We start from the raw sequence: 14,771 nt of genomic DNA, 5'->3' as shown, positions 1-14,771 counted from the left end.
TCATTCACAGGGAATACACATGTACAAAGGAAGGAACAGAATGATCTGTTTCTGGTTAACCATATTCTGTACGCTCTTACCACCACTTCTAAGGCACTTTAAGACATTAAACATAATTCTAGTTACCTTTAAAAAAAACATTTAAAAGTAGTTTGGAAAAAAAAAGGAATTCACACAGACTACTCGGACTATATTAAATTTCATTGTGACATACTACAAGGTTTCTTCGCATTTTTAATCTCTAGAAGAGAATCTCATTGTCCAATTCCCTGCACATACATCTTTTTTAAAAACTTGACTAGCCGAAAGTGCATGCATGAGTTTTATATGTGCTTTTTTAGATACAGTATACTCTGACTCCAGAAGCATAATCCATGCATTTCGAAGTTTGTATTTATGCAGATTATTTCATCCTGAATGAAAATCTAAAGCACTGGGGTAAAAAGTAAAAGTGGCTACTCTGAACTTACAGAGCAATCCAATTTCCACAGAAAGCTTCAACCAATGGCCTGTTTAAATTTAGCCAAACTGAGTGCCCTTGTAAGCGTTCAGTATTTTGAATGGCTTTACATTTAAATATGAGCACTCCAATCTGGCCAGATGCAGTAGCGTGCTTTAGACATCAGAGTAAGCAAAAACATAAAGAAATAAATAATGATATTAAAACAGCAATAAAAAACGGAGGAATTCGCTTTGTGGGAGACATGTAATGCATGGATTACATGTTCTGAGTTTTGTTGTTTTTAATAATCATACTGAAAACAGTAACACAGCATCACCACATTTATTTAACCATTGCTTTCCCTAAAATATAATAATAGAGTGTACAGGGTGACGTATCAGTGACAGGTATAAGCAGCTCCCGTTCTCTCTCACCTGAGCCCGATACTCCCACAACATTACTGCTCTCGCTGATGACATCGTCCATGGCGGCCATCACTCGAAACTCATACCACGCCTCCTGCAGCAAAACCGACCAATCAGACGCACATTTCGCAGTGTCCAAATGCTAACAGCCAATCCCTCTCCACCCTGGCAGCCAGAAGACGTGAATAATAACATCCATTATCATCTAGATGCTGCATCCATTGGCGACACCCCTAGTGTGGTTTGTGATGGGTGGACTCATGGATGAGCCAGTACAGAGAGGACAAACACCCACTTAAAGAGGTGAATACTGTATGACTGAACACAAGAGGGAAAAAAGGCATCACCCTTTTCAATTAGCTCTTGGCTGTGTTACCTCACCCGGTGTTTTGTGACAAAGTGTGCTGTGCTCTCAGGGTCAAACCCGGAGCAGGCAGTCGCTTCATTTTGTCAGCTGGGAACACGATCACTAATTAATCTCTTCCTGGTTTTAGTCGCTGAATCATGAATGAAGCTGGAAGTAAGTACATGTCCTTAAAGGAGCCCGTTCTGAAAGACTGAGCAAGTGCAGGGAGTCCCTCAAGGAGGTGGGTCATTCTGCTTCAGATCTGTGCTGCTTTTTTAATGAAGACCAGCATATCAATGAACTTATTTCTCTTTTTAATATTGATTTAAATGTGCAGCTTTGGAGAAGAAAAGAGCCACATATCTGAAGAAAATGCCAAATGAATTCAACACACAACCATATTTTCAGATATTGTTTAAATAAGAAAACAGGACATTTTTGCAGTGTGAGGTGAAGCTGCCTGAGCCACAGATCACTTTGTAACTGTTCTCTTAAATTTGCGGAAAGACCTAAGGGTGTGGGCACCTCACTTCTCGAATCTGAGACCTTCAGATGAGAACGGCACGCATGAGGCAGGTTCCTGGGGAGCAGAGTAATTTTGTCGTTTTCTCTTTTGTGCTTTTGGGGTTTTGCGCACCACTGGTTGTTTTGTTGGGTCTGAACTTCTGAAGGGCCATGCAGCGGTTCCCAGCAAAGGGCACTGCAGCACATTATGAGTGATGGAGCTCGACTGCTGTGCTGATCTGGGCCGTCGCAGAGCGACCGGTGCAGCCAGTCGGACACAGCTACAGTCAAGATGGCAGGAAATGCCAGAGACAGCAGCACACACTAAAGTTAGACAGAGGTTTCATGAGCCCCAAAATGAGTTGTGCTTCTATGCACTGTCAGTTAGTGGCTGAGCTTACGTCAGGGATGTAGCTGTTACACCCCGGGTTTGGCCACCACGCGATCATACAACTTACTGTGTTCTATATCGCGTTTAGTTAATGTCATTCACCTGTGTTAATTAGTTATTGTTTACACCTGTGGCCTTGGTTATTCAAGAACTGTCCTTTGTTCATGTTTCTGCTCAGTCCTGAGTTGCCATGCCTATTGTGTGTGTGTGTGTGTACATTCTTGTACCAAACCTGTTTTGTTTCTCCTAAGTCTACATTAAAGATAACTTTATTTTCTTTGAAGCAACCCTCCTGTGTCCTGAGTTATCTCTGCATTTGGATTCAGCCTCCTCTTTGTCACAGCTTAACCTATTAAAAACTTTCACTTTCACTACCAAAACACTTTGATTGGTCCAAATAACTGCAGCACTGACAGCATATTATCACTCTACCCCTTATGGGTTGAGTGATAATATTCCTCCTCAATCACTAGCTACATTCATCACATGATCGGTATTGGACATGAAATCGAGTGTGTTATCACTCTACACTAAAAAAGGACTGCCAACAGACTATCATGTGGTTGTATACATGTAATTTACAGGTCACTTCCTGTCAGCATTGCGGGATGAAACCTTTTACCTGAACAAGATCTTTCGCCATCAGCTCAGTCTCCCCGGCGGGGATGGTGTCGTCCAGGACTTCCCACCTCTCTCCCAGGCGGAACTCCATGATGTAATGGCTGATCGGTGACGTGTGATTGGCTGGAGGGAGCCACGTCAGCAGAACTCCCTGCTGCGTCCGATTGGCTGTGAGGCACCGTGGTGGGGTCAGCAGCACCATTGTTTCAGGGGTACTTATAGGAAATACTGAGAGAGGGAGAAACTTGCTTTAAAAACACAGCAAGGCACACCCACTGTGAGAGAGAAAAGATTCACTTTAAAATCAGTCTAAACTGGCACTCTCACTGAGACAGGCAGAAAAAATGTGCTTTGAAATAATTATATAAACCGGTTACAGACAAAGAAAGACAGACAAAGACAAGATGTGACTTAAAGTCATTTTAAATGGGCACACAAACTGAAAGACAGAGAAGTGCCTGGCTGTCACATCAATTTAAAGCGATGCGCAGACTGAGACGGACAGAGAAAAGACATGCTTTCAAATCTTAAACAGGCACAGACACACACATCTCTTTCATTATTAAAGAAGCCTCCCCCAAAATTAAATGATGAATTCAGGGGAGAATGAAAACCAAAAAACTCTGCAGCCCCAATCATTTCTTTTCACCATTAAAAGTCATTAAAATTCAGGAGATGGGTGCTGACAGACTTCAGACTGACACTGAAGTTTAGGGAAGTATGAGAGAGACTTTCACCGCATGCATTTGGAGAGAGGTCACGGCCGGGGGTCTGAAACGAGAGGGCAGTCGGCAGGTGAAGCTCCACCCACCTAACATGTTCAGAGATGACCTTGCTGAAGGTGCCCGTGACCAACACGTATGAAGTACCATGCGTGAAGTAGTTTGTTGGGGAGAAGAGTAATTTAGCTGTTTTCTCTTCTGTGCTTTTGAGGGTTTTGCACAGCACTGATGGTTTGGTAAGGGTTCAGATTTCTGCAGGACCGCATAGTGGCGGCGGCGGCGGCGGCAGCTCCACCCACCTAGTGTGTTCACAGTGACGACCTCGCTGAAGGGGCCGGTGCCCAGCTTGTTCTGCGCCAGCACGCTGAACTGGTACGCCGTCTCAGGCTCCAACCCCTGCACCAACAGCCAGCTCTGCGTCCCGGGGACGGGCAGGGAGCGCCAGTCATGGGGTCCGAACTGAGCCCGCTTCACCCTGTGTGGGGGGGGGGAGAAGGGGGGGCAAAGGCCGCAGCCAGGGTCATATCATCCCATCACAGCACCACTGGGCGAGAGCCAGGAGCGCGCGAGCACCCACAATGCACCGCTGCCCATACTAAGCAGCCACACAGCAGCGCTCAGCGCCAGCAACCCGCGAGGACCATCGATCTCAACCACGCGGAACGCAGGTTAGGCGATTTGTTAGGCTGCAGCTACACATGGATCACTAGGCAGGAAGCAGCAAGACCAGCAGCGAGGCACAAGATCGGTGCGAGGAGCAGCCTGACCCAGCAACCTGGATAAATTACTCCTCATTATAACACACAGACACGTGTGAGGTTTTAAAGTTTCACTGTTTTTTTGTTTTTTTTTGATCTTGTGATTTTTATCATTTAAAGATTTGCTGAATCATTCAAGGGCTAAAACACAGCAGCTGAAAGTTTGGTTACTCTGCCCTACTTCCAAAATGGGGCAGCGAGACAACTCCCTCAACGGCACACTCTTTCTGCACACATTCAGCATTCAGCCCTCACACAGCTGTTTGGGAAGAAATGCCAGGCTACTATTGAATTGCTGTTTTGGTCCAAAGACCATGATGGTCAAATTAAAAAAAAAAAATTCTGAATGTCTAAAATAAGTGATCTGTGTTTGTTCCCTCAGAGAAGAGAAATAAATTCAGAGCACGGATACTCCCAGCTCCAAGTAATTGGAAGGGGTGACACTTTTAAATGTGAGAGCTGACAGCCCTCTGGTTTAATATCCTTGTCAGAAGACATAGATGCTCTTTGGTACACTGGGACACAAGCCCTGTCATTTCCCGCACAACGTATCATTACGAAACATAAAGAAAGGCCCACGGAGAGGCGGTTAATAAGTTATATACTTAGCTGTGTAATGCCAAGCAGATGCTTCTCGGATGAACCGCGCTACCGAGGCAGAGATCTTAGCGCTCGGGAAAAAAAGAAGGCTTACGCTTTCAAATATTGATGCGAGCGCAATGAATTTCCGACGCCGTTCCGGAGAAGCCGCGTAAGGCATGCCATCTGTTACATCTCTGCCAGAGTAATAATGTGATTTATATTCTCATATCCATGCGCGCAGCCCTCCGCACGCACGCGTATGCATTATTAAAGAGCGAAGCGCTGGCTGCGAGCGCCGCGCCTGCCCGCACCCCGGTCGGCATCGCACACGCGGTTTACGCGCTACCGCCCCGCAGGATTTATGCCGGCTGTTACGCTACAACAGAGGGAGCCATGAGCGATGGAACATGGCCAGACGCGGCGCTCCTTCGGCCGATGCTTCATCCTGACTCGCTCCGGCCCCCCTCTGCAAGCGGCGGCCCTCGGACTGTAATCACAGAGCCATTTCACATTACAAATCAATTCGGCGACGCGGAGGTCTGAAGCACGTCACGGACGAGCGTGGGCGTCGGGTGCCATTTTACACACGAGACGCTTGTCAGAATGTTTCCTCGCGCCTCTGACTTTACAGAGATGCTGTTCATCACACTCTTCAGATAAATTACTCGCCTACAAAGAGTGCAGCAACATGTGGGAATCACTGAGACGACCCAGCAGTCCAGCGCAGAAGCCGAGGTGTCAGAGCACATAGCCTGTAATGTCAGGAAGTTACCCATAATTCCTCTGGAGTAACTAAGCATCACAGCTTATAGATACAAATGTGGGGGACCACATGTTTTATAGTGCGACATTATTTTTTTTTTTAACTTTGAACCAGCTTTGCATTAAAATGATATATATTATTTATTTATGGAGGAGTTATGAAGCAAAAGGAGATTGAAAAGCGTGTTCAAATATTCTGCATGTTGTGAAAGTTGAACAATCAACTTTTATATTCAATAATCAATATAAACCCAAAAACATGTATAATATAGTATGCATGACAAGTAGAAATATTAAACTCATTTTTATTTATGCTATTCCATATGAATTATTGAGGTGTTCAGCGATAACATGTAGTGGCGTGTTTCTTTTCAGAGGACAGGTATGCATGCGGAGGGATGACAGCACAGATGCAGGCAGAGGTGATCAGCTGCCATGAATCAGAGGGTGCTTACTGTCGGCCCGCTCCCGGGTGATATACGTTACAGACCCGGCGGTCCTTCCCCCTGTACTCCATTACTCCCCTGCCATACCGCAACAAAACATTACGGACAGGAATGCATCTTAACCCATCAGCGTCTGCGACTGCCAGGGAGGGGCCAAACGCAATATGTTGCCTGTCAGTTTGTGTACGGTGTGTTTGTCAGAGAGGCTTCGGGGAGCTAATAATAAGCTAATTCAATCTTGGAGACATATGTTAAAGACCAGTGGTGAGCGTGGATTTCAGCTCAGGTATTTAGAAATCTGACAACCCTCTGATTATAGCCAATGGGAACGGTAAACCGTGGGCCTTGTGTGGATTGTTCCTGTAGAGAAAATGTAATTGGTTTCTCTCTCCAGGCAACGTATGTCAGAGACCTTTAGAGACACAGTGAGGGCAGAGTCTGTCCTGGCAATAACAGGGGAGATGGAGGCCTTGTCCTTCAGATGAGGCATTAGACCAGTGCTTGATGTTGGGTCCTGACTCGTCCTGACTGTTAATGACTCCACCTCACTTATCCCAGACCAGAGGAGGACATATCCAATCAGCCTCTCTCAGCAGGGCCATCTAATCATCTCCCGTTTTCATTGGCTAAATAAATGCCTCCCTCTGGATCTCGGCTGACGTGCAGTGAATGTTCTGGAACACGATGGCTGCTGCATATAGCTGGAGGTTGAGGTGAGTCATACCCCTCTATCCTCACTGTAAAGATCAAGGAATGGTGGCACATCAGTGCAATCTTTTATTAACATTGCCTTAAGCATACAAAAATATCATAAGCATCTTGAAACAACTGGTTTTCATATGACATGTGACATACGATGTTATGTCACTAGTGTGACAAGGCGTATCATTAAGTTCCTCATAGCATTATTTTAGTTGTTATAAAATGCTCATAATGTATCTGAATGCTTGTGATAAAGTAATATTTAAAAGTTGATTGGCATTACAAATCCTAAGACCCACTTAAAGTTAAATGCTAGCCATTTTGACTTGCCTTTGAATACTCCTCACTGGCAAAGAAAGGTTTGAAGAGCTTACAACAGTATGACCTTAATAAGTGGCCACTTTTTCTTCCCAGCACTTCTAAGGACATTTTATTATTCACCAATTTGCTTTTAGAAAAACCCGACATGGAGTCTGTTCCTCTCCAGAATCCTTTCCTTTCTGTGTGGAGAGGGTGTGTCTGAGGTCAGAGCTCTGCCCACCTCCTCCCTGGGGGGCTGTCAGGTACCATCAGTAAAAAAGCAGGAAGTCTATGAGTGCTCCTCATCCGTGCCTCCAAATTGAATTTCCCACGCAGGCAGGGAGGGGCTGTGAGCGCCCCCCTGTGGCACGGGAGAGTGTTAATGAACTGTGTCGGCAGGTGCGGCAGACAGCCACTTTCACGGCCTAATATAACCCCAGCATTCAATTCAATTCAATTTTCTTTTGTTAAATTAGGTGCTGTACTTCTGCTTTGAAAGGTTACCCCTGGTGGGTGAGTTACACTCAGTAACCTGCAGAGGAAAATGAATGACTCAGATACAAGGTGCTCAGGCATTTAGTTTCACCTGAATAACCTTGGTCGTTAACTGTTCCATGTGTAAGTGAGCTGAAGTCAACTAAGTTCACACAGCACTAGTACTCAACTTGGGACTCAAACCTAACATACTGGTAAGAAGTATGGCTAATCACCACTCTCTGGCCAAAGTGTATGTCAGATAGAATCAGATCACCTTTAGCCATAACAGTAAATAATAAAAATGTCAAACAAATAATATTTTTGAAGTGACAGAACTCTAACGAATATTACAGTGATGATTCATTTTTTGTTCTTTTTTCAGTTTTGTGAAATGATATTCTGTTGCATTCCATTTAGTCTCTGTCAGATGGCTTGTGTCCATTACCGATCACCAGTATTATCAATGTCAGGTCACTGGCGTTATACTACCAGAGTGCATTCAATTCACACCTTGTGAATGACAGTTATTCTACGCCATTTTTATCTTCTATCAAGGTGAAGATTATGTTAAGATTACATTTCACAAGCAATGTTTTCTAAAACTGCCAGTCTACTGCTATTAAAGATAATCCCTCTCAAGAACCTAATGAAACTGGTGCAATCCCTAGTTGCCAGTTCCATTAAATTCAGTCAAATCTTGTTCTGCTGATAGAAAAGAATCACACACTTTTACAGTGTTACAGTCCTTTAACCCGGAATTATTACAGTTCCTTACTAATATGAATAGTTCAGGTATTCTAAAACAATATCTGAAGACTGAATTTATAGATCCCTGCACCCCCCCCCCCCCCCCCCCCCCCAAAACAAACAGACCAATCAAGGCAAGCTTGTCACCATTCCAGAGGGAATAGAACAGAGGAATCAACAGAACAGTGATATTTAGTGGGAAGGCATTTGGGAGAGGCAGCAGTTTGCTAAGAATGTGAGTGCAGTACCAGGAACAGGAAGTTGAGGGGGAGTAGTCTGGCCAGCCAATCAGAGTATACACAGGTCGTGACAAGATTTCTCATTCCCTTTCAAAGAGAAAAACCTTACCCTCCAGGTCAGGGGTTCTCACAGCTCTACTCACCCTGACTTTCGGCCTTTTTATTTCGCACCTTTCTCTTATTAATTCCTCACAAGCTGGTGCACACTTAACATTTATGATCCTGGTCTCTCTAAATGTCACACACTCCTCAGTGCTTACGACTTCTGAGAACTGAACCCTTCTGTTAAATACCGCTCGATTCTGGTATTTCTGTGCCTCTGAAAACGTGACCCGTCCTTTGTGGGCCTTTTGTTTTCTGAAACGTGTGTGTCTTATTTGATTTGTTAACTGTATATCCCCTTTGGCTAGTTTCTCTATCTCCATAGAGGTTAACAGGAATCAGAAAAGAGAGACATTTTTTTGTCTGTGGCCTGACACCGTGTGTTTGACCACGGAATGTTTAATATTCTCACAAATCTGACATCTCTGCCCTCAGACACAGTAAAAACCTGCTCAGGGAAACCAGCCTGCATGGAAAATATTCTCATTAAGCATTCATGCCCTCACACCCCTCCCCAGCCCGCGATTCCCGTAAGCGAAAGCTCTGAGTGGAGGGAGCCTCGCCTCTTGGTGAGAACTCCCCGACCTTTCCGTGCAGGGTGGTTAAGAGGACCTGACTGTGAGGCTGTGGCACAGAGTGGGGGGGGGGGGCTCGGCTGTGGTCGTCCTGTAGGGCCTCAACACCCTCCCCTTACAAATTAAACACAAAAATTTTACATTTCTGCCCCCCCCCCCCCCCCCCCCCCAGCCCTCCTTTGACCTCCATTGACAGTCTAGGAAATCAGTCAAATATCCCTGCCCTTAACAGAGATCTTCCCAATCTGCACAAGCTCAGAATCAACCTCTCACATAATGAGTAACTGCACTATTCTCTGGAATTCAGTCAACTCAGCAAGCACGGAGATAACAGCCAAGCTCTCCTTGCTGCAAAATAACGGCAGATATGTGTCAGACATACCCATGAAAATATTCCATATTCTATAGTATAGTATTTCTATAGTTTTGATCAAAAGGTGCTTAGCTGTCCTTGTCAATGGGGGTTTATTTTTGTGGTCTATCATTACGAAAGACAACTGAAAACTGAAAACAGTATTACAGAAACATTATGTGCTGTCTGGCATAATGGCGTCTTACAGCCAAAGGGAGGTGAGCATGTTCTAATTTTCTATCGATGAAAGCCACATGAAATTACACAATGACAACAACAGATTATATATGAATAAATACCATACCTAAAATAAATATTTGTATGTAATATGTAAATGTAACATTAAACATACTCACATCTTGTACATTGCTCTAGATAGAAGAAGAGTGTCTGCTAAGTGACAAAATGTAATGTATACATGCCCTATTGTTTCCCTTTATACGGAGCCAGGAAACCTTCAATTACATTATACGGCAAATGTCAAGATTCATATGTCAAAGGCTGTTTAAATCCAATTTTTACCGTCAATCAGAAGCAATAAGAGACTCATAATGTGTTTCGGTATGGCTTATAACAAGGGTGTATGGCATGCCCTTTAAATCATACGTATCTATAATTACTTTGATTGGGATGGATATTTTAAAGAGCAAGCTAATTATACACAATGGTGCTCAGTAATTTCCTTTTCATCTTAATGAGGTGCTTCATATGCACTGTGGTTCATAACAATTCCAGGCCAGGATTGTTATGGTTAGATAATGTCACTAAAGTAATATTTTCATATGCATCTCTAAAACAGTCCTCCAGCGTCAAGCCTGCTGGCTAATTACTCGGTGTGAATAACTGTGGTCCTTTCGCATATAAAAATCTCCATATTTCGCACATAAAAAGTTTTGTCCTCGTTCTACGGTTAAGGTGATAATTCTGAAGTCTCCCCTCTTTCTTTTAAAGGGTACATTTGACAGACTGCTGTTCCATTTGAATGTGGGCTGTGTGACGCCTAAGCTCTTATCTCCATGAAGATATCAACACAAGGGACCGTGGAGGAAACGTTACCACACTGATGCACTAATCCCAACAAAAGCATATTTATTTTTGCTGTTGCACAGGATTCTGCAGTGGGGCAGAGCAGGGAAGGTTTAGTGCAGCGGGCAGGATTCCCTTCTATGAGAGCTCCACACATACACTGTTTCGCTGTGCAATGCGATGCTGCAGTAACTGCAGAACTATGTGAAAGAGGCCTTGATTACAGTATTTACACTCCACTTGATGGCATTTGATACACGCCATTTTATGACTTCTTGCAAGATGCAGCATTTTAGGGAATTGTGTCAGCACTCACAGCCCTCAGATATGAAAGACTTTCATGGAAAAACTTATCATGGAAAAACCCTCTAGACTAGACCACCAAGACACCACACGCCAGCCTCCCCTCTCTCTGGCCCATCTACCCTCCATCCTCGTCACCCCCAGCCCCCCCCACGCCCCGCCCGCCCCAGGCGCCACAGCCTCACAGAAGCAGGACGGAGCTGAAGGTAAATCGTTAAGGAAGAAAGCGGAAAGCAAAGCATGCTGGGATGACTCACACAGGGCCGTACCAGACTGAGAATGTCTGCTCGAATCCGCCATCGTATCCGGGCTGCCAGGAGACGTTGGCTGAGGTCATGGAGACGGACACGTGGATGTTGGTGGGGGCGTGGGGGCTTGTGCCTGCGGGAGAGAGGTTACCTGTCAGCGCTCCGGGGTGGCCACTGGAGAACGCAGTGAGTGCCGTTTGATGTTTCTAGAAATGATGTTGAGTGGTTCTCAGCTGTGTTTACACACACGCACACACACACACACAGGCGCACACACACACACACACACACACACACACACTCAAGAACACACACACGCACACACACACAGGCGCACACACACTCAAGAACACACACACACACACACAGGCGCGTACACACACACACACACACACACACACACACTCAAGAACACACGCACACACACACAGGTGCGTGCACACACACACACTGATCTGTATAAACCGTGATTGTTTTTGGGGAAAGTGTATATTACAACACATAAATTTAAATTAGAAAATATGGGACTATTTTTACAAATGGGATTATTTTTACAAAAGATGTCCTTTACATTCAGTATGATCCTCTGTTCAGACATAGAATAAGCTGATATATGGAAGAGGCTTTCTACAGAAGCACACATCTATGTATCTACAGTATTTGAAGCTGAGATTCAAGATACACCAACAGAAAAATACCCATAAGCCTGTGCGTACATTGCTTAGCATGAGTCAGGTCATGGCCCTGTGGAAAAAGGATTCTCTTAATGTTAGGCCGAGACAGCTGATAGCACCAGGAGACATAAGACGTGTTGCAGGTCCATATGAGGGCGTGGCTGATCGTGGGGGGGGCAGGCTGTAAACGATTAAACCCTTATCACCCCAGACCAGTTGTACGGCCTGTCCTTTGAGTCCCGGCTCAAGGTGACTCGTCTGTCATAAAGCCTGTCAATCTTCAAACGACTCAAACTCGGCCCCTTGCCACCCTCCCACCTGTCAACTGTCACATCAGGGGAAACCTGTCACCGCTCACAGATTTACTCTCCTGGGGGGTCCCGAGGAGCCACTAATGACCGGGCGACACCACTCACTGTGGAATAATCTCAGCCAGAATGAGGCAGTCGACCTTCATCTCAGAGAAACTACCTTTTTCAGACAGAAACCTGGGTTTCTTCACCTGGGTTAACCTCTCACTCAGAAATGGGCAACATCACACATCCAGACAGGAAGACAAACCTACTAAGGCATCACTCTGTTTAACAGGATTGAACAAGATTCCTACAAAATGCCATTCATGAGCTACTGTAAAATCGCAAATAACCAGAAATTCAACATAATTATTTTATTTTAAATTTTCCATTACTTCCATTACTTACAGAGACTTCTTAGAGATATTTAACCCACAATCAGTTTATTCTCCTTTCTTTCAGGAACAGGAACAAGTTTTTCAGGAACTTTTGCAGAACAATGGGAAATGAATATGTTGAAACTTAAAATATGACTTTTTGGTAGATTTTAAAATGTTGACTGTTTACTGTTAAAATTGGTGGAAGTATGTGAGACAGATAACATTTATGAGCTACTGTATAGTGGTCTGTGATGAAATAAAACAACAAAAGCTACACAATTTTCTTCAGGATTCCCAAATATTTGTAATATAGATTGCTTTATTTGACAGACATCAATATAATAAATCAATATAAAACAATCTATTAACTCTTACAGTGAAGTTTTTTTTTTCTTTTCACAGAGCACTACCAAAGGGTTTCACGGGATATGATGACACAAAGGAAGTGATCACTTTCAAACAGAGCAAATCGCTGCACAGCACCATCCAATGATATTGACACAGCTATCAACACAACTCAGCTACACACATCTAAACACAGGAAACAGGCACCAACACCCAGTAGACTAGGGAGCCCACTCCTCCCAGCGAGCTGAAACACACACGCTCTCTCAGTCCCGATATGGAAGTCAAACATACGGTGCATTTTTTCTTTGCAATGAAATCTCCCAGCGAGCTGAAACACACACACTCTCTCAGTCCCGATATGGAAGTCAAACATACGGTGCATTTTTTCTTTGTAATGAAACCTTTGATGAACAGATGGGTACTCTGCAAATTTGCAGTGTCACGTTGGTTTCTGATTCCGAGGGAAGGTGGACGCTTCGCTCATCTGCAATTCAAAACTGCCCCTGTGCCCTTGAAATATCTTTTTAAGCACCCCCCCCCCCCCCCCGCCAGGTGGCCCTCAGTGCCCCTCCGGCACAGACGAGTGGGAACACGCTTATTTCCAGCCGTCAAGACACTTTCCCTCTCCTTCACAGAAAAATCCCCCTTTATTTTTCATCCATACTTTCACTTGGTGTTTGCAGCACAAAAATATAAGCAGGTACCACCACAACCTGCTTGTTAAAATGAACCCGTTCATACAATCTATTTATGCACATTTCCACAGTATTCAACTGTGCTGGAATATGAGCGTTCTCCTTCCTGAACCCCGGCATTACCGTGGCGACAGCGGAATATTGGATGAATCATAAGAGGTGTCCTCTGGGAGATTATTTAAACTCAAGTACCTGTATGTAGGCACATACACCCTTCGCATGTTATATGCTTTTCCAATACCTCACTCACTCACTGTGAAAACACACATACACACACAAGTATATGCAAACACTTAACACTCACGCTTACTCATCACTCTCCTTCTCTTTGTATATACATGGCACATATGAAATGCTTTATATGTATCTGTGTGCAAGTCTAGGGCAAAGTATATATACTTTGTATGCACATATTTTCTTTTGAATAATGTTTCATAAAGGCACCTCTCAGACAGGTGCAATCCTTTAATGCAATTAACACCAATTCTTCCCAGCAGCTTCCTTTGTGAGGAGAACAGGAGAGAGCACTAAATTAGCAGTCCTTAGTGATGGATGTGCGTGCCAGGAGCTGTGTGTGTGTGTGCGTGTGTGTGTGTGTGTGTGTGTGTGTGAGTGTGAGAGTGTCTGTCTGTGTGTGTATGTGTGTGTGTGCGTCTGTGTGTGTGCGCGTGTTTGAGTGTGTGTGTGTGTGTGTGTGTGTGAGTGTGAGTGTGAGAGTGTCTGTGTGTGTGTGTGTATGTGTGTGCATGCGTGAGTGTGTGTGTGTGTGTCTGTGTGTGCGTGTCTGTGTGTGTGTGTGTGTGTGTGTGTGTGTGCGTGTGCGTGCTTGCGTACAGGACGCTCGTACCGATGACAAAGAGGCGTGTGCTGGCAGTGATGCTGGTGACGACATTGGTGGCAACACACTCCCACTCGCCATGGTCCTCTTTGCTGAGGGAGGTGAACTGTAAGCTGCCGCTAGGCAGGACGTTGTGCTTGCTTCTGCTGGGCTTCCCTACCTTAGCCAGGAACAAGGGGAAGGCGGTCACAGCGCAACATCACAGACATTCTATTCCCTGAGCAGATATTCCCCTTAATACTGAAAAAATTGCCTCTACTATTGTTGAAGCTGAATGGGTTCCGATTTGCTGGCTAGTAATGAATACTGATGAGGACAGAAAATCTGTGGCTGACACAGCAGGCAGGAAATGAATCCAAAGTCATGGAAGAACAGAGCTGAAGGAATGCAGTAACTGAATATCTGGTCAGTATATAGAATGTCTCTGGCCAAATGGTAGCAACGGTACTAATGGGATATGAAGTTTATAGTTA

The 14,771-nt window shown here is 44.6% G+C and overlaps 1 protein-coding gene across 1 annotated transcript in view; it reads right to left on the bottom strand.

The window, feature by feature from the left end:
- igsf9ba (immunoglobulin superfamily, member 9Ba) overlaps positions 1-14,771 on the bottom strand; it is a 107,952-nt gene that overhangs the window by 14,958 nt on the left and 78,223 nt on the right. Inside the window, exons 11-15 of the mRNA XM_036536738.1 lie at positions 14,308-14,458; positions 11,092-11,203; positions 3,751-3,926; positions 2,731-2,957; positions 877-961 (exon numbers count right to left, since the gene is read on the bottom strand). Coding sequence (XP_036392631.1) covers positions 877-961; positions 2,731-2,957; positions 3,751-3,926; positions 11,092-11,203; positions 14,308-14,458 — 751 coding nt within the window. The remainder of the gene's footprint in view (positions 1-876; positions 962-2,730; positions 2,958-3,750; positions 3,927-11,091; positions 11,204-14,307; positions 14,459-14,771) is intronic.

Source organism: Megalops cyprinoides, chromosome 9 (genome assembly GCF_013368585.1).
Source record: "Megalops cyprinoides isolate fMegCyp1 chromosome 9, fMegCyp1.pri, whole genome shotgun sequence".
NCBI classification, from domain to species: domain Eukaryota; kingdom Metazoa; phylum Chordata; class Actinopteri; order Elopiformes; family Megalopidae; genus Megalops; species Megalops cyprinoides.
Note: the sequence above shows the minus strand (reverse complement) of the source record. Positions and strands in the feature narration are given on the sequence as shown.